Below are 25,153 nucleotides of genomic sequence, written 5' to 3'. Positions count from 1 at the left end.
AGGGACTGTTGTCACGCCGGAGACTTTTTAATGGGCAAAGCTTTCAAACTGAATTGCCCAACAAGTCATTCAAAGGCAGAATAATTTAGTAGAAAACAGCAGAAGTAGTCCAACAAGTCCAAAATACCTGAGATGATTGCCAGGCAGCAAGCTGTTTTGGGAGGTCCAGGGAGTTAAAACCTCCATCTAACCTCCTTTAGAGCTTCAGACTGATTTATCAGTTCAAGGATAAGTGGGAACAAAAGCAGAGGGATAGTGACTGAAAACCCAAAGCACAGCCATCAGTCAGGGTTTGATGGAGGAGTGTGACACCAAGAGGCATTTTCATGGATGGAAAACGTCCCAGCGGAACCTGCAAGGATGAGCTAAGTCAGAATCATGAATGACAAGGGGGCCACTGCTCTGTTTAAGGTACCAGTTGGTTTTATTATTACAACGCACACTCCATAAGCCAAAAAAAGAAGAAAATAAAAGCCTTGGCATCCTGTGAAAATCAACAACATGACAATACGAGTCACTTGCGTGAGCCTGCAGTGACCGGCCGCCATGCGACCACGCCGGACATTATTATTGCAAAGGGTCACTCAGCTGAAAGTCATCATCAAACATAAAAGATGTGAAAATTAAAGGTGTGGTTACATAAAATATGGGTCGTTCCATCTTGTTGGGAGAAACAGCTGAAATGCAAACACACGCTAAAATATGTGACCCATGAAAAAAAAAAAACAAAAACAAAAAAATACATGTACTATGTGTACATAAGTGAATCATAATTCTAGGCTAAAATTTTACAAATCACTGAAGACTAATCATTAATTGTGTTTCTTTGATAATTAAACCATTTGAGGCTTTATGAAAAACACAAAATAAAATAAAAAAACCTAAAAAAGAAAACTACAAGGAGATTTTTATTGACTGTTTTTCAGTGAGTTTATGCCTTGAAATTTAAAAGTTTCTCCTTGGGCATGGATCTCAGCCACAATCCTCTCCTCTGTGTCCTCTACCGTGTGAAAATCTGTACAGTTCCACCTGGGAAAGAAGAACTGCCTCATTACAGAAAAAAATAATTATCTCCCATCCAGAATGAATTGCTGGTGTGTTCATCCTGTGAACTAATTTGTAGAGAGCTATGTATGGCTTGAAGGGCAGAGCTGGTGTCCTATGGAATGCCATTTCACACAATATTTACTAAACACTGTCAATAAATATACCTGTTCCTTGCAGAAAATCTCATGCCAGTACTTATGTTGTTCTGCACATGAAAAGTGCAAGTCTTACATATACTGGATGCATTTTTGTACATGGAAAATGTGGACTTTAAACGTTTAAATGGAAATTCTCAAGTGAAACCAATGGGATTCCACAAGAAACTCAGGTTTTGCATTGTCAGGTTTTGTTTTATTTTAACTTGAAACATGATCATAAAAAACCGCACAGGATTCACCTGGATTTCTCCTGTGAGTGTATTTCACATGTGTGCCACATATGCTCATGGTTGACCCAATGGGGTTTTGCACATGCAAAACACTTGCAAATCCGCATCTATAACCAAAATCTGCAAAATACATAAATTAATTCAGAAATAAAAAAATTAGAAAATACAACTTTTGCTCATTTGAAAGGATTCCTTTCTAATGCCACATTCATTTCCACATGCACATGAGGAGATGCGGTCACATGAATGGACCAGACAAAGCAGCATTATTACAAAAACAAACAAAAAGTATTGTAAAATATGTGCTAATTTTTATCCCTTTCTCCTCGCCTGTCTTGTTTTATTTCATACCATCTGTAACCATTTGCATATCCTAATAGCATTAAAAATGGCATTACATAGTTTTCCACATGTAGTATTGTTATGCTAACTTTATGTTGCTAAACTGAAATGCACACAAAAGTATAAATGTTTGGATTCAATAAAGTATTTATTATAAAAGTTCCAAATTCCTCCTGTCAACCTTCACAGCCAAGTTTTTCCTGTTTGGATTAGATTTTTCTACTGGGAGTTGAAAAAGACATTCAGCACACTGCAACTGATAATGGGTGTTTTACAAAAAACAGGAATAAAAATCTCCTGCAGGTCATTTAAGGGAGGCAATCCTTAGAACAATCCATCAGGTCTTCCAGCTAAACTGTAAATTTCAAAACCAAATGAAATAAACAAACAAACAAACAAAAAAAATAAAAATAAAAAAATACTCATCTCTAAATCTTATTTAGGCTACTTTGTTACTCTCAGCTTTACTAGACATTGTGAATAAGGATAGAAACAGACAACTAGTGTTAAAAGGCAAACCGTATTGTATCTGAATAAACACCCATTTGTTCACACACACTCACACACTCCGGCCTCCGATTCTCTTGCGTCGTCTGCAGGGTTGATCTGAGATCCTTGTGATTTCTTTCCTGGCATCAGGAATCTCACTCCATTTTAAAAAGACAAGTTGTTCTGATGACAGTTCTCCGCCTTCTTGTATTATTTCAAAGTAAGATAGGAGAAAGTTGTTAGGAAAACACTCCAGTCCAGAGAAAAGAAGCAAAAGAAAAAAATAGAATCCAGTATCCAAATTTGAGAAAAACCAAAATGCTGGGATGGGAGAGCATTTCTCCCAGTTGTTGTAGCTCCTGACCAACTGGTTGAACCAAAAGCCCAATGTGACGAGAATTTCTTTGTCTGGGCTACCACTAAAACAGTAGTCCCTCCCTGCTGTTTCAACCAGGCATCCCATCTGTCCTCCATAAAAACCCTCACCCAACCCAGTCCTTCCCCTCCCATACCAAAGTCCCCCAGTAGCTATTGTGTACTTAGCACCTCTTGTCATCTCTCCCTGTAAATGTCCAGACAAACACCAGAATGGAAACCGTCACAGTTCCTCAGGCATCCTTTTCACCCCCACCCTTTCAAGGCAGGGTTAAACAAGTCTTAGGGTGGCACATAGGGGGGTGGAGATCTGTAGGGAGTCATGTTCTTGGGACGGGAGCCTTTGCCCTCCATGGGAGTCGTGAAAGGAGGCGGTGGCTGATAGGGAGGCGCATTGGGATCCTCGTCTCGGAGAGCTGTGTACTCCCCCAGCATTTCCTGGTTTAAGGGGGTGGTTTCTGGTGTGGCCATGTTGGGATATTCAGGGGGAGGAAGAGGAGGCTTCTCTTCCTGGAGAATCAAGGGCATACTGGAGGATGGAGGAGGCTTTGAGTCATCAAGTTCATCTGCAAAAATGATTGGCACACCTTTTTTGATGAAGGTGGCCTGGTCCTCAATGGTGAGCTTGCCCTTTCTCTTCTTCCTGTAGCAGATCATTGCAATGATTCCTGCGATCAACAAGATGGCTGCCACCACCACAGCAGGAATAACTGTGTGAAGGTAGACGTCATCTGTGCTATGTCGACCTGATTCCTGACCTACAGTCATTGTCGTAGGTGGCACTATCTCAATCTCTCCCGGTGGGATGAAAGAAAATGCTCTGCAACTTGCTTTTCCCTTTACTTTAACATCCAGTGGTTTGAAATCAGGCTCCATGGAGTACCTGAAGGTCTGCGAGGGTCTTCCATCAGCATCACCAAGGGTCCTGCTCATTACTGTGAGCTGTTCTTTTGGACATGGGTTCTGTGATAGGCTGTTGTTGGTCCACTCTACCACAATAGATCCTTTGCTGATATTCCTTAAAGTCACTGTGCTACTGTTGCGGTCCCCCAGTGCATAAGCCAACTTCTTAACCAGAAGGATCTTCTTGTGGATGTCATTGGTTACTGAACGTGGCTCTCCATCGAAGCGGGCCGTGAAAATGGCAGGGGTTTTGTCGTTAGTGGGCCAGCGATTTACACAGACCTCAATAGCATCGATGGCAAAAAGGCCACCTTTATCAGTTGCCTGCAAGAAGTATTCGTGTTTCCCCACATGTTGGAGGTCAGGCATGCCATAAAGAAGCTGACTGGTTGTGTTAAACTGGATCCACGATCCTTCTCCAACCAATTCATTGTGTTTCTGTCTCAGAGTAAGTCGCAGCTTATCGGTTGTTCCATCCTCTTTATCAAAGAAAGTATCAGATGGGATCTTCACTTCAAAATAAGTGCCCACAAATGCATTGACCTTGTCAACTGCATTACTCAAGATTGGGGCTTTATTGCTTGGATCAAGAACGACACCAGGTGATGGAGTGGTGCGCCGAGATGGCTTGGTAGTTGAGGTTCTAGTGGGGCCTCTCGATGATGGGGTGGTTTTGGGCGTCTTGATTTTCCGAGTTTTTTGGCTGGGTATAGGTGGTATGGCAGTGGCTTCCACATAAGCGGGCCTGGTCGTAGTTGCCTGAATAGAAATGGTGCTTGTAGTTTCCATCACTCTTGCTGGCAGAGAAGGCCCCACTGTTGGGGTGTGGGCAATAGGGTCACGGATTCTGTTAGTAGGCTTTCCAGGCAGGGGAATGGGGCCCCTTACGGGAGGAGCAGAACTTTCAGTTGGTGCTGCAATAGATGGTGAAGAGAGGGTGGGGATAATCCTAACTGGTGGCTCTACTACAAATGTTGGAGGGAGCACAGCTAAAACAGGTGTTGGAGTATTGTTTAACTGACGCCTAACACGCTTAGGGACATGGGGCTTCTTGTTGGCGATATGCCACCCCACCACAGGATATCCCAGCTTGGCTGACATTGTGCCTTCCTTTGCAGGAACCTGGACACTGTTTATATTTGGAACTGTGCTCTGGTCCAGTGAGCAGCCAAGCTTCCATGACAACAGAGCACCATTCTCCACCACCTAAGAGAAAAAGCATCCTTGTTACCAAAATGCATCATCATTTTTGACACTTCTGAAACATTTCTGATTTTCACCTGCACTCACTTATGCATAGGTTCCCACTTATACTTTTATCATTCACCCACTCACCTTTTTGGCATTTCCAGGGCCAGCCATGAATGCTGACATGTCAAATAGCCTATTGTTGACCACAGGGAGCATCTTCATGTGCTGTAGCCCCAACCTAGAGAAGCTCCTCATGTTATCGAGGAGCTCCACCCTCTGTTGTGAAGTCATTTTCGTCAAATCGGCATCCAGGATTACAGTCAGTACTGTGACCGGCTCTTCGCCGCTACACGTGAAAGGTTGGACGTCGTCTGCGGTTGAAACTTGGTTGGACAGCGGCTGGGTGGGATCTGCATCCACATGGTCTTCAAGGTGCACGTCAATAGAAAACACCTCAGAAGAAGATGATGCTTTTGTGTGGTTGGAGATGGTTACAGAGATGTAGTGGACTCCTTTATCTTCATCCAAGGGCAGACCCTGAAGAATTCTGCTGCTGGAATCCCAGTGCAGCCAGGCAGGAAGGGAATCCTTCCCCATCTCTGTAATCTGAAAGACAAACAGCAGACAGGGGATTAACAGAAGCTCCCGCACACAAAAACTTTCAGGAGCAGAATATTAGGAAATAACTGAGTGTGAATGTAAATGACATGTTTGTAAAACACTTTGATAACATTGATGAAGTATTTATATTTGAATGTTGTACAATCTTTGCTCTACAAAAGTTGGATGCTGTGTTAAATTGTAAATGAAAATGAAATGCAACATTTTACCGATTTCATAAACCAATATTATATTCACAGTAGAACATAAACACCATGAGTTGAAACTGAGATATCTAACATGTTCTGGAAAATATTAGGTCATTTTCAATTTGATGACAGAAACACTGTCATCTCTCAAAAGCTGGAATAGGTTCAACAAATGGCTGAAAATTAATTGTAACAAAATGAATAACAAGAAAAGCATATGATAACTCAGGTTAACTGACAGCAAGTCAGTCACATAACTGGGTATAAACAGAGAGAAGCAGGGTTTCTGAGATGTAAATGATGGGCAGAGATTCACAAATCTTGATATCCAAAAATTTTGGAACAATTTTAAATGTTCCTTGATGTAAAATTAGGAACACTTTCAAGATCCCACCATCTCCTCCTCCTTCCCTTCGGCTCTGTCCGTTCTACCAGCATCTGATCTTCTCACTCCCCAGACATTTACTGACAGTTGTTAACAGAAATGGAGATGCTACATTATGGTAAAAATGACTGTGGAACCACTTTTTATAGAAATGTGATGTCGCCATGATGCGTGAGACAGCTTCTGGTCAGTGTGTTGTAGTTTGTTATTATTTATTGGTTGTATTTACTATTTACTTATTTTGTTTTATTGTTTTAATTCCTTATTCTTTGTATGACCTGCTGTTTTATTGTGTTATTTATTTGCCTTAAATGTTTTACCCTGTTCTTATTTTGGCTGATTGTGTGCAGCACTTTGTGTCAACTTTGGTTGTTTTAAAGGGCTTTGTAAATAAAGTCGAGTTGAGTCTAGTTGCCATCAGAATAAAAATGGGTTAATATTTTCCATAAAATGGTAAAATGTCTCAGGTTCAACATTTGATAACTCATTTATGTTCTATTGGGAATAAAATATGGGTTTATTAGATTTGAAAATCACCCCATTTTATCCCAACCTTTATTAAAACTAGAGCTGTACAACAATTTAACAGATTCAAGAATCAAAGTCCTTGTTGCAGTTAATCAAGTTTACACTCTTCTATTCCCACAATCAATTGCACTATTTTAAATTGTGATTGAACTTGACTGAAATTAAAAATTGATTGATGAATTATTTGGGGGATGTCCCCCTGATGGAGAGAAATGGATGGCAACGGGGTGACAATGCACCCCATAACCCCTCACCCCTCAATCTCCCCACACACAAATACACAACTTAATTCAGAAGCTAATAAATCCGGTTGATAAATTATGTAGAAGCAGTGCTCCCCAGACACATCATTAATGCTATAACCAGCACAGAGAAACCACCAGGGAAAACACACACACACACATACAGACACAAAGAAAAGGCCAAAGACAGACACACGCAGGTCCAGACATGCAAATCTGAGTCTGCATTTTCCATCAAGACATATAGTAGATGTAGCCAGATACACAAACACCATTGCACACTGCCCCAATCACAGCAGGTCCTTCAGTGGGCGAAAGGGACAACGTTCACACCTTATTTCAGATGATTAGGATCCCTTTTTTTTTTTCCAGAATTAAAGGAAATAGAGTTTAAAAAAAAAAAAAAAGAAGAAGCAAAAATATTTTATTAAATCCACCCCTACCCCACCCCCCTCCTGTCTTTTAGTGCCATCCCAGCTTTTCCCAGTCCTCCTTCATGTTCATGTACCCTTCCCTTCTTCACCCTAACTTTTTCCTCAGTACTCACTCCCCTCTCATTGACGCTAAAGAGCATATCTGGGCCACTTTCAATGTGAAAGATGTTTCTGTATGAAACATATTTGTAATTCAGTCGACCATGACAATTCTAGGCTCTAGACTGAACTTAAGATGGACAACTCTTTTTAGAGCGAAGGTTTTTCAGTTGTCTTCGTGTTGTAGAACAGCAGGAATGAGTATGATCTGATATCTAGGTGGTGCTATGCAGTCCTGATTTTTAATGGCAAGATAATGTGCACAAAAAATATTAATGCAAATTAATAAATAGATAAATAAAACCTATAATAAAAACCACAAGTATAAAATACAAAATAACATTTAAGAAAACAACAACATAATTAAATAACCATATATTATGAAGATACATTTTTTTCAATTACAATAATAGTAAATGTAACAGCAACAACAACAACAATAATAATAATAATTAAAGCTGCAAGCGGCATCCTCGCCTCATGCTGAACCCTCCACCAGAGTCCTGGTTCTCCTAATGCTACATGTGAAGGACCCGCACAGCCAGTTCATTTTAATAGAGAAATACAATTCACATATTGAGAAAAGAATGTGTGTAAACGCCAAGATGGCGGACAGCCCGTTACCATGGCAACACGTGTTTAATTGACTTTTCAGCTCGTCTTGGGATGTTACACATGTGTGCTGAATTTCGTAGCCCTAAGTGAAAGTAGACGATCGGGCCCCTAGGGCCCCCCCAAAATGTTCCTCCCCCACAATACATATTAAAATATGTTAAGGACCTACCAAATATGAATGCTTTCCATTTTGGTGCAGATCGGATGCATTTCTGCACAGATATTAGTAAACCGTGTTTCATGGCGAGATGGATTTTTTCAAAGATGGTGGACACCCTGTTGCCATGGTAATGGGTGGTTAATGAAGTTTTTTTGCTTGTCTAGGGTTGATACACGTGTGCCGAATTTCGTAGCTCTAGGTCACAGTAGATGATGGGGCCCCTAGAGGCCCCCCCAAAATGTGCCCCCCCACGATACTTATTACAATGCATTAAGGACCTACCAAATATGAATTATTTGAATTTTGGTTGCGATCTGATGTATTTCTGCGAAGATATGAGTGAACTGGGTTTCATGGCGAGAACGCTTTTTCCATGGGTTGCCACGGTAACATGCTTTGTCCTGTTGGAAATATTTCACTAACTTTTGCTCCCCATCTTGTCACAAATCTTCCTGCTGAGTATGGAGCCAATCGCATGAGTCCCCTCAGACTAGTTCGTTCAAATACGATGCGCTTCAAGTGATAAAAAGGGCACAAACGCCAAGATGGCGGACACCCCGTTGCCATGGTAACAGGTTCCTAATTGACTTTTTTGCTCGTCTTGGTTACTTATACATGTGTACCAAATTTCGTAGCCCTAGGTCAAAGTAGATTATTGGGCCCCTAGGGGGCCCCCCCAAAAATGTGCCCCCCCCCCCCCACAATACATATTACAATGCGTCAAGGACCTACCAAATATAAACTACTTTAATTTTGGTCGGATGCATTTGTGCGAAGATATGAGTGAACCGTGTTTCATGGCGAGAACGCTTTTTTCCATAGGTTGCCACAGTAACATGCTTTCTCCTATCCGAAAAATTTGAATAAATTTTTGTCTCCATCTTGTCACGAAGCTCCCTGGCGAATGTGGAGCCAATTGCATGAATCGCCTCAGACTAGTTCGTTCAAACACGATGCGCCCAAATTGACAAAAACGGGCAAAAAAATGGCCGCAAACACCAAGATGGCGGACAGCCGGTTGCCATGACAATATATTGTAAGTTTGCTAAGGGGTGTAAGGGGTGGGGGGATGTAAAAATACTTTTTTTTAATGTATTTATTCCTTAAAACTTTACAAGATTGGTTTAGATATTGCACAGACATTTATGTCTGTCTTCAGTGAAACTTGATTTCAGTTTGCCGACTTTGACACAAACTTAAAATGGTAAACATTCAGGCAGGACCAATAAAATTGATGGGACTGCAGGAAGTCAAAGGCAGAAAATAACAAACCAATAAAATGGTTTTCAACAGGAGGAGATTCATTAAAGGAAAAAAAAAAAACAAACAAAAAAAACAATCTGATACAGAAGTGAAAAACCTTTAAAACTCTCTGCAGCTTGTGACACACCCACCACTTAAAATGATAGTTTTACTCTTTTTTTTTGTTGTTTTGTTTAAACTGTTGATTCCCAGACCAGACCCTACAGTCAATACTAACCAGCTGGTGAGAATTAACACAGAAACTAGTGATGACATCCACTTTTTGAAGGTTTTAGAAAAGGTGTAAATGAGCAAAAATATAAATGTTTCACCTGCCTTAACTTTACTAATCTTAAGTGTTGTAGATTCAACAAGATGTTAGAAACATTCCTAAAATTTTGCTCCATATTGATTGGTTGACTGATTTGAATTTCGTGTTAACAAGTGGTTGAACAGGTGGAGCAGACACTGGTGAGTGCAAGATATCATCTTATTAATCACAATCTTCGAGGAAACATAATTAGGTTTATGTCTTTGGACTGTGACTTTTGATAGATTTAAATGCGAAGGTAACAATGCCATATTCAGAGGTGGTCAATTCAATTCAACTTTATTCATATAGTGTCAAATCACGGCAATGCCATCTCAAGACGCTTTACAGACAGAGAAAAAAAACATAATGAAAGCCAATTCACAATAGCCTAAATAAGGAAACCAACAGATTGAGTTGGAGGCTCCAGCTCAATCTCAAGCAGAGACTTTCCTCTTCCTCCTCAGAGAAAGAAAATGAAAAATACTTCAACCTAAAATATCAGGAAAGTATTCCGTGGCCCAATCTATTTCCCAGCACAAGGCTTTCGTGCAAAAGAGCTTGATATTTGGCCCTAAAGGTTATCGTATGCTCTCAAACTCTTCAAGGTTCACTTTCCACCCTGAACAGACAGAAATTACTGGAACACCCCAAGCAAAGGTACAGCTTGAGCTCTGAAACAGCCCAGGAAAACGTCTACGTTCTGGAGGATTTATTTAAGAAGGCGCAGAGGGGAAAAATGGACAGGATTGAACTTCTTTCTAGGAAACTCTTAAAGGTGGTTGCAAGGGCAATGCAGGGCAAAGACATTGTGCAATGAAAAAAAAAAGCAACAATCAAAGTTAATTTATACAGTGTGTGATAACCTCTCAGAGCACCAGTTGAAAGGGCAAACTCTGGAACTTTACAACAGGGAAATCCGGTCCCATTCACCTCCAAAACCACTTAAACTCACACTCCATTTTAAGACTGAAGACACTCACTTCAATACAATAGATGTTAATGCTGAAGGCATTATAGTGCAGTAAGAGATGGGAGCATTATGGATGGTTTGATGAGTGAAATGCTGACGTGTCATCACCACTGAGCCTCATCTGTTTGGACCCAACTTAAAAGACTATTAATTAAAAGGACGTGAATGATAATCTCATCAAAGTTTGAGCTTCTTTCATCATCTTTTTTTCTCTCAGACACGTCAGCCACAAAACCAGCATGACTATCAGCACTTTAAGCCACAGTGACAGGCAACAAACTGTACTGAAACCTATTTGAAGTCGGGATGAGCGACAGGCATGAAACACTTGGAGACATTATCTCATATCACTGGCATCACCCTCATTTTACTCTGCATCACTGCTCTCAACCCGCTGCCTCCTCAGCTGTTTAGTTAAGTGTTACAGTCCTCAGCGGAGGCGTTTTGAGGCGTAACAGCGTTGCAGCTTGTGTAGACGCTGGAGACGGGTTGCGAAGTGGCTCCAGAACTGATGGCTGATGCTATCTGTGGGGAGCTCGTTGCGGAGGATGTTTTGGCAGAAAGGGACCAGTTGCTCGTTCTGGAAGGATTCATCATTGTTAAATCAAATCTGAAAGTTTTATATGAAGATGTCAGACATTTCAATTTGAGTGGATACTTTAACAAGCCTTTAGATGAGCCGTTTGTACTTTACTTCTGCTCCAGTGCATTTCAGAGGAGACGTGTTCCACTTTTACAGCAGTCTTTGCAGTAACTCTACAGATATGAACTAAAGCATATAGCTTCTCTAAATTGACCCTTTTTTGTCTGGCTTTAAGCAAAACAATGATTTGTGCTATTATTTAGATTTATCTAAAGATAACACAAGGATCAGGCCTCTGTCTAACACATTTCTGATCAGACAAACTTAAAAAAAAAAAAAAAAAAAAAAAAAAGACAATTAAAGAAAAGAAGAAAAAAAAAGGGAGCTGGGTCAAAACGCAGCATGGGGTTCTGATGCCACAAAGAGGGTCACCAACGGGTCACCAACTCCAGTCTTTGAGGGCTACCATCCTGCAGGTTTTAGTGTTTCCCTGGTACCTGAAGGATGGTAGCCCTTGAGGACTGGAGTTGGTGACCGCTGGTCTAGCTGGTATTGAGTTTTAAATACGATGATTTGCTTCTCACCGTTTGTAACTTTGATCACAAAAACATGATGTAATGAAATAAAATCCAGTTTTTCTTTTGGGAATGGAGGAGAAATGGTCATTTAGATTTTACTTGAGAGGTTCTTGGGAAAGAAAAAAAAACAAAACAAAAAAAAACAGATGTCTTATCTTAAACCTTACATTGAAAACTAGTTTAATCTTGGTTATAAATGTTCACCTGTTCCAAGTGTATTGCAATTGTTAAAAGAGAATTATACCAGGGGGCACACTGAAGAACTCTGACCAGACAGGTCTCCTGAATTTTAAATTTGTAAACAAAAGTAGAAACACAAAGACAGTAGGAGATGTTACTATTTGGTTAATTCTGAGATCACAACAGAACACCTGCTGTGGTATCAGATATTACATAAGGGCCCTAAGGCGAGCACGCCATGTCTTGTCTTTGAAGCGTTTGGTCATTTTTACTGACATTGTAGACCCAGGCCATCAGGTTACAACAAAATTTTGCTTCATGGCACCTCAAACACCAGCAATCGAATAATAACACAATGGCTATTTGGAACCACGGCTGATTTAACAAAGAAACCCAAGAAGATGGTATCACAAGAGAAATGGAAAATAAGGAGAGAAAATGACAAAGTAAGAAAAAAGACTGATTTGCTGGAGAGAGCTCGGAGAAGAGACAGGATGAAGATGGATGCCGAATTAGCCATTGTTAAGGGAGATGCCTCCGAAAAATATCTGAGAAAAATCAGTGGTGTTCCTGTATGCAACAGAGCTACAGACTCACAGACCACCTGGCCACTTAAACCAAGACATAATCATCATTTCTATTATCTTCAAATGTGAATTTCAGATGAAAAAAAAAAAAAAGGGTCAATGAGAGAAATAGTGAGATCTGTCCACTTTTGTACTTCTTTGCACAGTGAATGTGTTTTTCTCAGTGATCTCTTGCAATTTCGTGCCAAAACAAAATACATTTGACGGTTTGATAAGTTTTATACCTGTTTTTGGCTTTTCACTGTATTTTTAGCCTTTTATACTGCTAGGTGTTTATAGTCCAGATATTCTCTTGCAGAAAAAAAAAAAACAATCTAATTTCTTTATTAATGTTTATTATCTTCAGACTTTTAATCATTGATTAATAAATTCAGTGAGATAATGAGTTTGTCCTGTTGTGTCATGGCATCTTTTGTACCCTGCTCTTTATGTACTGATGGTGTGGAAAAATGACACAGTTTGGAAGAACCTAATAAACATTACATCTTTCAGTCCATTTTGAGAGACGGAAGTTGGAAGAATAACACTGAAATGGAGTAAAAAGAGGAGGACAGAAGACATAGTGGATATGAAGAAAAAGAGAGAAAATGAGACAGATCTCCTAAACAGAAAGATTATGAAGAGGCGTTGGGGGAGAGGAGAAGAGGAAGAAAGGCAGCCATTGTGTGCAGGGACAGCTCGGCAGATAAGCTTTGTATTTTGGAGAAGGCAAGGAAGGAAGAGGAGGTGCAACGGGAGTGAAAGATGAATGAAGTGATGGATGAGGAGGGGGGGGGGGGGGGGGGGGGGGGATGAGAAGGGAATGATGAGAGGTAACGTTAAGAGTGGAGGTGAGAAAGTGGGAGGACAAAAGCTGCAGGAGAGAAAGACAGGGTTGAGCGTTTCCAGAGGAAAATGTGAGGTAAAGAGGAGGGATGGATGGATAGAAAGGTGGATGAACTACACAGAGAGTGAGGGTGCCTTTCAGTGGCCAGAATGTGGATGTTTACGAGGGGAAATCCATCTAGCAGCTTATTTTCCACCGTTAAAAATTCAACTATGGCCTCAGTCCACAGCAGCAAATTTCCAGCGTTCACACTGCAATCCAGGAATTCAGAATATCTGAACAGTCAGGGCTCAAAGCTTGGTAACTTGGACAAGTTGGAGTGTTTTGGAAATTTCTGAACTAGAAAATGAGTTTAACACTAGCTAGCCAACTGCCAACAATCCAATGCCCCTAGAAAGAGATGACGTTAAGGGTTAAATGTGCTCAGGGTACCCTTTTTACACAGGCAGCTGTGGTACTAGATCTGAGGTGTCCATGTTCAGTATGTTATAAAACCCATCAAATCATCTCCTGGTTCTGGCTTGGGTGGAGTAACTCCCACTGAAAATGATTTGCCCCATTGTTTCCTCCCCTGCTCTGTAAGTTTCCTTCTTACCCACATCCACAGTTACTTCTCCTCCCTCAAACTCTCCATCACGCAGATCTTGTGAGAGTAACCAAGCTTCCTTGGTATTCATCTACCTTTTATATTTGTCCATTTATAAAAGTTAGCGCTACATTATATTGTCAAAATACTCAGTCACTCTAACAGCTGTCAAACTCACAAACAGCTGGCAAATGTGTTAAAACTGAATGATTAAATGACACCTTTTGAGGAAAGAAAAAAGTTGAGGAGCTAAAAATTGAGCCTTGCAGAACACCAAACTTTCCTTCAAAGAATTCAGGCTAGTTTATTGTAAATTCCACACAGTCGTGATTGAAAAATAAAAATGAAACCATGAAAGGACAATCCCTGGATACCACCAATCCTCCTCTCGATGGATAAAAAGTGTACTGTGATCCACAGTGTCAAAGGCGTAAAACCCCACAAATCGCATCCAGAACCAGCACTATTCCTGTTAAGTCCAAAAAAAAAAAAATCCCTCCAGTGCAAATGGAATTATGAGATTTTTTCGTGATATATAACACAGCCAGATGGGAAAATAGATTCCCAAAGAAGGAATATGTTCCAGGAAAAATAGACCGTGTCTATTAATGGCTCTATTGTAGGATGGTAAAATGTCAGAGATGCTTGGTTGCATAAGGAAAACATTACAGGCTGCTGCACAGAACTTTGCCACTGTACGCATGTGGAAAGGTCCCCAAGCAATTGTGTACATGTGTGCGTCAATTCAGACACACGCACACACAATTAATGCCTCTATTACACAGTAATTAAAGTATGATGGCGGCGAGCACAGTAAACCCTGAGCTGAAGCACACAAACACACACCCTGTGGTAAACCAGGTCGCCAAGGCCTGCAGCATGCTCATAAAGCTCCGGCGTTCTTAGTTTACAGCGAGTGCAGATCAGAAGCCAACAGAAGCTGGTCATTGTTTGATTCCAGCTGTGCCGCTGAGAGACTTAGAGATGAAGACAGTGTGTGTGTGTGTGTGTGTGTGTGTGTGTGTGTGTGTGTGTGTGTGTGTGTGTTTGAAGATGTTGAGTCAGCTGCTTGTGCTGAGATCAGAGGAAGAAAGAGTGTAAAGGTGTGAAAATGAAAAACGGGGAGGATGAGTATGTGTGAGAAGACAGCGACTGAAGGAAAGTTTGTGCGTGTGTGTGTTGTTGTGGCAAGGACAACTGGAAGACAAGCGAGAAGATGCACACGCAGCGTGTTGCCTTTGCAGAAGTCATCCAAGAACCAGCCTCGTCTTCACAAACAACACTGCCTCATGCCCTGCTGTGCTGCGCTGGACATCGGCAACACTGCAGCTGAGCAGGGTAAACAAAGACCAGACAGATGTTGTGTGTGAGGAGAAGTTCAGCTGGAAGGGTAGAGAATAAAGTGAAAAACAGCAGCCCATTCACACAGGGTGTGTTTTGTATATACACATATGCAGGTGTTTGTTTTATCAGCATCTCAGCGTGCAGCTGGTTTTCTGCAGATTCCCAGCTTCGGGTCTGACTAACGCTGAAGTCCCTTCTGGTTAATTCACAACCAGTAGATAATACAAACATAAAATCTGCACATCAGTGGGGAGAGTTCTTCACTCTGCAATGACCAACATCTCTTAGACACACGTTTAGTGTTCTGCCAGTTGAATATCAATGTTCTCGTAGAAAAACCCAGATCAGATGAACAACAACCAACACCTAATCCCACTCAGCGTTCACCACTGTGACTTCCATCAATAAAAGGTTCTTTCTTTGTTAACATATGGAAAGGACGCCATGATGGTAGTTAATCAGTTTTGAAGTACTGAAGTAAAAAGATGAAAACGCAAAAATTTGTTAAGGCAGTCTGTTAGGTTCCCCAGCAGAGTTTAATCTTTGCTGGAGATGATACCTTGTTTTAATCACATGCAGGCCAGTGGTTTCCAAACTGTTTTCAGCTATGACTCCCCAAGAAAACACTCTTTGGTGTTCCCAACCCCTGGTGTTCATGACAATTTGATAAGATCTTTTGTTTTTCTAGGCACCCGAGCACTTAAGACCCGAAATAGATGTGAAATTTAACATCGGGGCATACCCAAAGTCCAAAACGTTCACTTATTATTCTACTTTTATCACATTAGAACTGGTAAAAGTAAGACTTGATATTATAGCCTCATTTTATTTTTCAGTATATAGCTCAATCCTTGGATGTGCAACTACATGAAAAGTCAAAAGAAAATACAGGCAAGGAAAAAACAAACGTGATTTCCATGTGTTACAACTTCAATCAGCATGTACCAGTTAAAGTTACAAAGAATGACAGCTAAGGTTATAAAAAACGGTGTTGTAGGTGGGCTGTCAAAGTGTTAACTTACAACTAGGAGACTTCCTTCAGCACTCCAAGGTCAGAGCAAATATTTAACTTATGTTCTTTCCATAACAACCCCATAATATCAATAGTGATGGGGTAGAACAGTGAAGCTCTATAGAAATGAACATAGTGGATGGGAACTGGTCTATCAATACAGCTGTAGTTTTCTCTTCAGGTACCTTCCATACCTTTGTATAGCATTGTGCAAATGCATTGCACACCATCAAAGAACCTCATGATAGTCTAAATTACATTTTGCTTTCCAGTGAACCAAAACCTCCACACATAGCCAAAAATAATCCTATCAATAAGAACAGGAGGTTGTGCAGTAAGCGCTGTGGCCACTACAGTGTCATATACCCCGATCACATGAAGATTGGATGGGCTTGTCTCTTCACTGACAACTCATTTTATTGTTCTTGTCAGTGTATGTAAGACCTACTGGATGTACTGAGAATGTTCAAACTATGCATAAGGTTTGATTTGCCTCAGCGTGAGCAGTTAGACGCTGTGTTGTGGAAAGCAGACAGAGCTGAACGATCCACAGTCAACGGTACCCTAAAGACAGAGCTGTGGGCCAAATCACAACCTTGTTAAATCCACTCTGACACATTAACAATGGAGGGAAAAATGGACAATTAAACACGTCATCCAAAGTTAAGCTCTTATCATTTCTGCTGAGATGTGGATGAAAGGGACTCCACCACAATTCGATTTGCTCCATAAAACCACGCGCTTGATGGACTGAGTTCCCCTCTGGCCATCTTCATCATTACTGTTACCTCACACGCTTGTGCGCATACTTGCTTGGGCCCTTGCTTTTTGTTGTGTGAAAAAAAACATCAGCTATCTTTACCCAGCCAAGAAGCAACAGCACCAACACAAACCATTAAATCTTAAGTGCATTGCTTGGGGATAATGAGAGACATGATACTGAAAGGCTTTTCTTGAAGTGGTGAAAAAGCCGGGCGCGGCAGCCTGAAGACGAGAGGGGCCGGTTCCTGGAGTGGCTTCTTTCTGAGATGAGACACAACTAGGCCTGTCATGGTAACAAATTTTGCCATGCAATTAATTGTCTCAGAAATTATTAAGATTGACCATAATATTGCACTAAGCATTTATTGTTGTCATTTTGAGACAATTTTCAACTAAAATAACAAAAATGCCATCATAATTCAAGTACACCCTTTAAAAGATCAACATACTTCAATTTCGAAAGAACATTTAGACTAGTTCATACAGATCAGGATTTCTCCCAGTGTTTTGGCAAATGGGTTATCTGGAAATGGTCTCTGAACACTTTGTGAGACAGTTACATAGAGTATGGTAAAGCTCATATAAGGGGACATGTGTGGACTTGACCAGAGGTGGAATGGTAAAATTAAATGTCTTTGATTGCCTTTAGTATGTCATTTTTCACGTCATTGTAAAGTTGTAGAATTGCCGTTTGTAACATGCATGTTCATCCAGGTGATTCATACTGCCTGTGAAATGTTTGCAACGTTTTTCAAAATGTGGCATTTTTGATAATATTAAAAGGGCAGCATTGCTATACCAACCACGCTGTCTGAGTGCATTTTGCACTGTCCTGTTTGTATTTAATCCGTCGGTTAAACACAACAATGACCATAGACTGTTGGATAGACGGAGCAAGCCTGTTAAGATCTTTTTTTTTTCTCAGCTGGGAAAACTGCAGCTGATGATTGTGTTTTAAGTGCAGTTTGAAGCTTGCTGTATTGCTGTGTATAGTTATTATTGTCTTAAAACAAATGCCATTTCTCACTTTGGATGGGACACTGAGTGAGAGCATTTTTTCTTATGCGATTATTTGACTTACTGCGACAGGCCTAGACACAACAGAGTTTCATTTCAGATTGAGATTTCAAACTTCTGAGCCACAGCACTCTGGCTGAAAATGATTGGAAACGACTGCATTGCATCGAATATGAGACAAGGTCAACTTTTAGGACTCTTGGCCATGCACATCCACTGGTGACCAACACATTTGCTCTTGCGGTGCTGCCTCAACTGGCCGATCTAAAATCAGGGTCCCACTTCTAAATATAACCTGCTGCTCTAGCCTTCACACACCAAACATGGCTGGGATCTCTGACCGCAGACAGCCAATGACAGCAGCCCACCGCCCAGTGGCACCACCTCCCCTTTGGGTGACAACCAAGTATGCTGAAGGCTCATCCAAAAGGTTGCTAAGCTACAAGGAAGACAAATTAACAGGAGATGTGACTCCTCAGCAATGATCAGACCCAAAAACTTGATCAGCAAAGCACCGAAGGAGCTGGACTATGTCCTGTTCTGACAGTTATCTCAACTGGCAGTCAAATGGAAACATCTCCCTGAAATACAACACTGACCAATACTAGTAACTAGATAGCTTTCTACTTTGAAAAGAAGTGAATATTTTCCACTAAGTCAAATGCGCACACACTCCGCTCACAACAAGAAACATCAAATTATGAATGAATCTGTGGGAGCATATAATTTGGAACATATGAATCAAAAAGCCTTTCCTGCTGTACGTTTAATTACATAGCAACATGGCCACCACCGTGCTGGTGCCAGTAACCTCATCGCAGCATGCTAGCTTACAGCTCGGGTGACTCATATGTTCTGGTGTGTGTGTGTGTTTTTATCTTTGGGCAGCCTCCTCCCTCCTCCTCCTCCCTTAATACCAATTTTCCACTGCAATCCTGCCAGCTAACAGCTCCTGACCTACAGCGGCTGACGGAGAGAGTAAAAACACATTATTTTAAAATGCAGAGCAGCAGAGAAGTACACGATGAAGAATCAGATTCCTGAGAGCTTCGATTAAGAGTTTTATGAAAAGGTTGTGAAAGTTGAAAAATGTAGAAGAAAATTAAAAAAGCTACAAGACAGAAATCCTTTAAAACCATACCAACCAAGCACAAAGAAAATGAGCAAGAAACTTAGCAAACTTAGAAAATTAAGAGAGAACACGCACATTTTGAAGCAGAACACTCGGCCGCGTAGTCTTCAAAAATGTTATCAAGACATCTATTTTACTATCTGTCATGCAGCAGCACCACAGGTGCTTCTGACGATACAGAATTTTTCACCCACTTCAACCATCCTGTTTCAGGGTTCTGCTGCTGGAGCCCGACTGGTTCTAGTACACAGGTGTTAAACTCCAGTCCTGTAGGGCTGGCATCCTGCAAGTTTTTGTTGTCACCATGCTCCAACACACCTGACCGAAATGATTAAATAGGTCGACAAGAAGCTGCTGGATCTATTTTATTTGAATCAGCTGTGTTGGTAGAGGGAAACAACAAAACCCTGCTGGATACCGGCCCTCGAGGACTGGAGTTTCTGGTCTCTGAAGCATCCTTAGAACCAGGATCTGACTTGTGTCTAAATAGTTTCTGTCCTGTCCAACCCTCTGAATTAACTAAAATAATAGCTTCATCTAAACCATCCACCTGTATCTTAGACCCTCTCCCAACGAGCCTCTTTAAGGACATTTTCCCTTTAATTAATACATCACTACTAAGTCTTATCAATATGTCTTTAGTGACAGGATATGTACCACAATCATTTAAAACTGCTGTAATCAAGCCTTTACTTAAAAAGCAATTTCTGGATCCAGATGTGATAGCAAATTATAGACCTATATCTAACCTCCCGTTATGTCCAAAATTCTGGAGAAAATAGTTTCCGCTCAGCTACATGCCCACCTGAGCAGAAATAATTTATGCGAGGAGTTTCAGTCAGGATTTAGAGCTCATCATAGCACTGAGACAGCATTGGTGAAAGTTACTAATGACCTTCTTATGGCCTCAGACAAAGGACTTGTGTCCGTACTTATCTTGCTTGATCTTAGTGCTGCATTTGATACAGTCGATCATAACATTCTGTTACAAAGACTAGAACAGGTGATTGGAATTACAGGTACAGCGTTAAGCTGGTTTAAATCATATTTATCTGATAGACTTCAGTTCGTTCATGTAAATGACAAGTCCTCCTCCCAAACTACAGTAAGTCATGGAATTCCTCAAGGTTCTGTACTTGGACCAATACTCTTCACGCTATATATGCTCCCTTTAGGCAAAATTATTAGACAGCATGGAATAAACTTTCATTGTTATGCAGATGATACTCAACTATACTTATCCTTTAAACCAGATGAAACAAATCAGCCCAATAGGCTACAAAATTGTCTCATAGACATAAAGACTTGGATGTCTAGAAATTTTCTCCTCTTAAACTCAGATAAGACTGAAGTAATTCTCGTTGGATCTGAAAAACTCAGAGCTAAATTTTCCGGTTTTGTAATGAACCTGGATGGCATTACTTTAGCTTCCAGTGCTACAGTGAGAAACCTTGGAGTAATATTTGACCCTGACCTGTCCTTTGGTCCACATATTAAGCAGGTTACTAAAACAGCCTTCTTTCATTTACGTAATATAGCCAAAATTAGGGACATTCTGTCTCAGAGTGATGCAGAAAAACTGGTTCACGCTTTTGTTACTTCAAGACTAGATTACTGTAACTCTCTATTACTGGGCTGTCCTAAATATGCCCTGAAAAGCCTTCAGCTGATCCAGAATTCTGCAGCCAGAGTCCTGACCAGAACCAGCAGGAGAGATCATATTTCTCCAGTTTTAGCCTCTCTTCATTGGCTGCCTGTTGAATCTAGAATAGAATTTAAAATCCTTCTCCTTACATATAAAGCCCGCCACAACCAGGCACCACTATATATCAAAGACCTCATTGTTCCTTATATACCAAGCAGAGTACTTCGTTCGCAGACTGCAGGCTTACTTGTGGTTCCTAGAGTCTCAAAGAGCCGAGCAGGAGGCAGAGCCTTTGGTTATCAGGCCCCTCTCTTATGGAATAAGCTCCCAGTTAGTGTTAGGGAAGCAGACACCCTCCCCACCTTTAAGACTAGGCTGAAGACTTATCTTTTTGATAAGTCCTATAGCTAGGGATGGTTAGCATCCCTTAGTTATGCTGCTATAGGTTTAGACTGCTGAGGGACATTTCCTGATACACTGAGCTTCTTTCTTTTTCTCTTTATCTCTTTCTTTTACCCCCCCCCCCCCCATAACAGTGTTGCATCATTAACATGTATGTCTCCTGTCTCAGCAGGTCGCCCTGGCCGGGAGTAGCAGTTCCTGTTGTCTGTTGTCTTTCTGTCCTCTTCCCCCCACACAGCAGAGGCAGATGGCTGCCTGTCCTGAGCCGGGTTCTGCCGGAGGTTTCCTTCCTGTTAAAAGGGAGTTTTTTCCTTCCCACTGTTGCCAGTGTGCTTGCTCAGGATGGGAGATTGAGTTGGACTCAACTCAATCTGTTGGTTTCCTTATATAGGCTATTATGAATTGGCCTTCATTATGTTTTCCCCTCTGTCTGTAAAGCGTCTTGAGATGGCACTGCCGTGATTTGACGCTATATAAATAAAGTTGAATTGAATTGAATTGAGTTTGACACCCATGTTCTAGTACCTAGTTAGAATTGATTTCACAGACCAGTTCACAAACCACAGAGCTTCCACACTCATCTCACTACATCCCTGACTATTATATTTGTCAATCACAACGTTGTGAGGAAGTTAATAAAACATAATCTCTGAATTCACTGAAGGAAAAGGTGGGTGTTCCACAAAGCTCTGTTCTTGACCTACAGCTCATGTCTTTCTGTGACTTTCGAGAGATGTAATTTTGAATATTTAATTTCTTTGTTGCATAGTTACTAAGGATAGAGTCATGTCTATCTGTAATTTAAACCTTGATAAGTATAGGTATGCCCTTCAGCATCATAGGTTTTTACACTGATAGCTGGTTTTCCGAAAGACTTACCGACTGAACTATTCACATCTATAGATCATAGAAAGGAGTGTTTCACCAGATAAACTGCTTTTTTTTCCTTTTAACACAGGACAAAGACATGGAGAATGTAGATGTGTGTCAGAAGGTGGGTGGTGTGATTAGAAATGAGTTGATATTCATGCAAAGTCAGAATCAAAACATGGATACACAGTTGTTTGAGCTAAATGCTTTCAGGCATAAAAGCACAACGTTTTCATTTGGCGTCAGTTATTTCCTGGAATAAAAGAGTAGAAGGAAGAAAGAAAAGAAAGGCAGAAGTCTGCTTGCCAGCAAAGCCATCAGCCAATCAGCTAATTACACTGCTAATTGTGGTAATGAGGCTATGGAGAGCACTCATTTGTTGGACAGAAACCCTGATCTTCTCGCTGACCTCATTAATAACAGCAGACGATACAACTGGTGCCTGCAGGACCTGAACACAAAAACTCAAAACAAGCTTTCTCTCCAGATCTGCAAGCAAAACGTTCAGCTTCAGAGTGAATTAATGACAAAATTCTGAACATATAGAAATCTGGTCAGAACCTGCTCAAAACCTGCCACGATCTCAGAGAAAAAGAAAGCCAGAAATCTCCTCTCGATCAAGCTGCATAGAAAATGATTTTCCTGAACCTTTTTAGTACAAACGCATCACATGATCGTTCACACACCTGCCGTCCATTTCAGCTGTGTGCACAATTACAACACTTTGATGCTGCCTGTTGATCAGCCAGGGGTTCATCTGCCATTTTTCTGTCTAAAACACGAGGAAGGGGTCCAATTTATCAGCAAATTTCATATAATATGAATAGATTTTTAAAAAAAAACAACTTTGCTCTTTTAACCTAAACATTAGTGCCTTAAACACAAAAAAGCAGCTTTAACTGGACAACAATGCAAGTGCTCAGATTTCATACGCTCCCCCCCCCACCTTATCCTGGGAAGCTGACGTTCTGCCTACCCGAATCCTAAGCTCTACGCGGAATGAATGGATAAATGGTGGTGCATTCACCGAAGGGGGGCCACAGTGCTCAGTAAAAGGTGAATGAGCAGGCGGGCTGTCACGCTCAGCTCAGACTCTGGCAGATTTTCATAAGAACAGGCCGTTAGTATGAGAGCAGTAGCAAGCGCAGAAATTGATTTGGCCTTTTGCTCCAAAACCTTGAGCGCCGACCTTCGAAATACCTAAAGGAGGAGGAGGAGGAAGGGAGGGTGGGGTGAATTTGAAGGGAAGCAAATGCAGGCTAAATTGTTGAAATTTGTAATGGAGGACACAGAAGCAGAGGAGAGGGAAGTAAACAGTTTCTAAACCTCATCTGTAGCATTTTATGTAAAAGGAGAAAGTTTACCAAAGGCTGACCCTGCTGCTTCTGTTCACACCTTCTTCTTTCATCACTCCATTCATTTTCTGGGCTAATTTACTCAATACTGGTAACTCCTATAAGCTTTTATAGGAACTGCTAGCTCACAATTGTGATGGACAGTGATGTCAATTAACTTTTTAGATCAACAGCCAATGTTTCTGGTAGACTCATGATGTTACTGGCCAATAACAATTTACATTTAATGAATGTATTAGCTAATTCCAAACCAGTGTTGTTATTTCCACCACCTCACCACCACAGTTCTTTTTCTTACCTTTTTGAACATTTTTTTCTTCAAGTTTCTATACTAATTTAGTAGGATTTTATGCAGCCAATAGCACGTAAACGACTCCACGTAACCAATGGATGGATCAGATATGATGGTATAGCAATATATGATGAAATTTTAAAAGGTTATGGGAGCTTCTGTTATTTTTAAAGATTTCTCTCCCTTAGAGCTGGATCTTACTGATCATAAAGGGCTCTTCACTCTAAGCGTCTATTTTTGATTTTCCAACGGTTTATGTTTTAGTCCTGCAACATCACGCATCTTGTCTCTTTTCTGAGCTCTCTTCAGCCAGTAAAAGTTAGTTTGATGCTGACTTTTGTCTTATCTTGCCATATCTCTTGTCTTTTAATTGCATCCTGCTGATAAGGTCATGTATTTCTTGGCTAAATCACAGCAGCACATGCACAGAATGGCATTGTGTTGGTATTTAGTTGCTAGCATATGAAGTGCTATAAATGAAGTGCTGCTACGGTCAGTTCTGAGCTGGAGGAAAAAAAAAAAAGTTGTGATATGAGAGTGTCAAGGAGCTGTTGGTCAATGAAAGCAAAAGGATGGTACAAATATCAGCTTGCCATGTAAACAAGAAGCACAGAGAATTAAGCTTGGAAAGTTAGATGGTGCTACTTGAAAATAAACAACTGAACACAGAACCACAGAAAACTCACAAAATAAAGGGCCAAACACTGACTGGCCATGTGATGTGACCACCAAACACAGTCCCACCCCTTATAAAGACTGGTTCTCCCTGATAGGAGTTGGCTTTTCTCGTACAATTCAAAGACTCGGTTCTTGGAACAGTCTTGTTCATGAACAGCACACATCCAGTCCACACTGTGGACTCTAAGAAGAACTTACAACACGATAGATATCAGGTTTGGAGAAAGAGTTTTCGCCTGTGGGATGTAAAAACAAGGAATGAATAAGAGGGAAAGGGGATGAGAAGGCAGACAAAGATGAGGGGTGACATTAAATAGTAAAGGGGAAAAAGAGGAGATTGGCACAAATCAGATGAAGAAAAAGAGAACAAGGGAAGGCGATGAGGAAATGAGGGGAAAGGATGCAGAAAACTACACTTATTCATTCATGGTTGCGGTTTATGTAAATCTCCACAGGCTTAGATAAAGCGGGCGACTGGCCCAGCAGGTTTTTTTTTTTTATCCTCTGTCACATGAAATATGCATCACATCCCATAAAAGTCCCAAGCAGAACACACATGGCGCCTGTTGTGTGATGTTAAACTCAGAAAACAGCCTGTCCAGTCATCTGTGAGGGAAACATCCCCTCAGCTTTGCAATGGGACCCAAACTTTCACACCTCTGCATCCTCACTTTCCAATTCCTGAGACTTGATGCTTCTGTGCGAGAGCCCAACGGCGTTGTGAGCCGGAATTACGCTTTCTCCCGGTGAAGCGTGGGGATTGGGTTGAAAT

At 41.0% G+C, this 25,153-nt stretch overlaps 1 protein-coding gene across 1 annotated transcript in view; it reads right to left on the bottom strand.

The window, feature by feature from the left end:
- Positions 1–401: 401 nt before the first annotated feature.
- The window catches only part of dag1 (dystroglycan 1), a 58,143-nt gene continuing 33,391 nt past the window's right edge, over positions 402–25,153 (bottom strand). Inside the window, exons 3-4 of the mRNA XM_079241953.1 lie at positions 4,880–5,341; positions 402–4,750 (exon numbers count right to left, since the gene is read on the bottom strand). Of these exons, the coding sequence (XP_079098079.1) occupies positions 2,924–4,750; positions 4,880–5,341 (2,289 nt within the window). The 3' untranslated portion in view covers positions 402–2,923. The remainder of the gene's footprint in view (positions 4,751–4,879; positions 5,342–25,153) is intronic.

This window comes from Telmatherina bonti, assembly GCF_933228915.1.
Source record: "Telmatherina bonti genome assembly, chromosome: 6".
NCBI lineage: Eukaryota > Metazoa > Chordata > Actinopteri > Atheriniformes > Telmatherinidae > Telmatherina > Telmatherina bonti.
The sequence above is the reverse complement of the archived record's forward strand: the minus strand, read 5'-3'. Positions and strand labels throughout refer to the sequence as shown.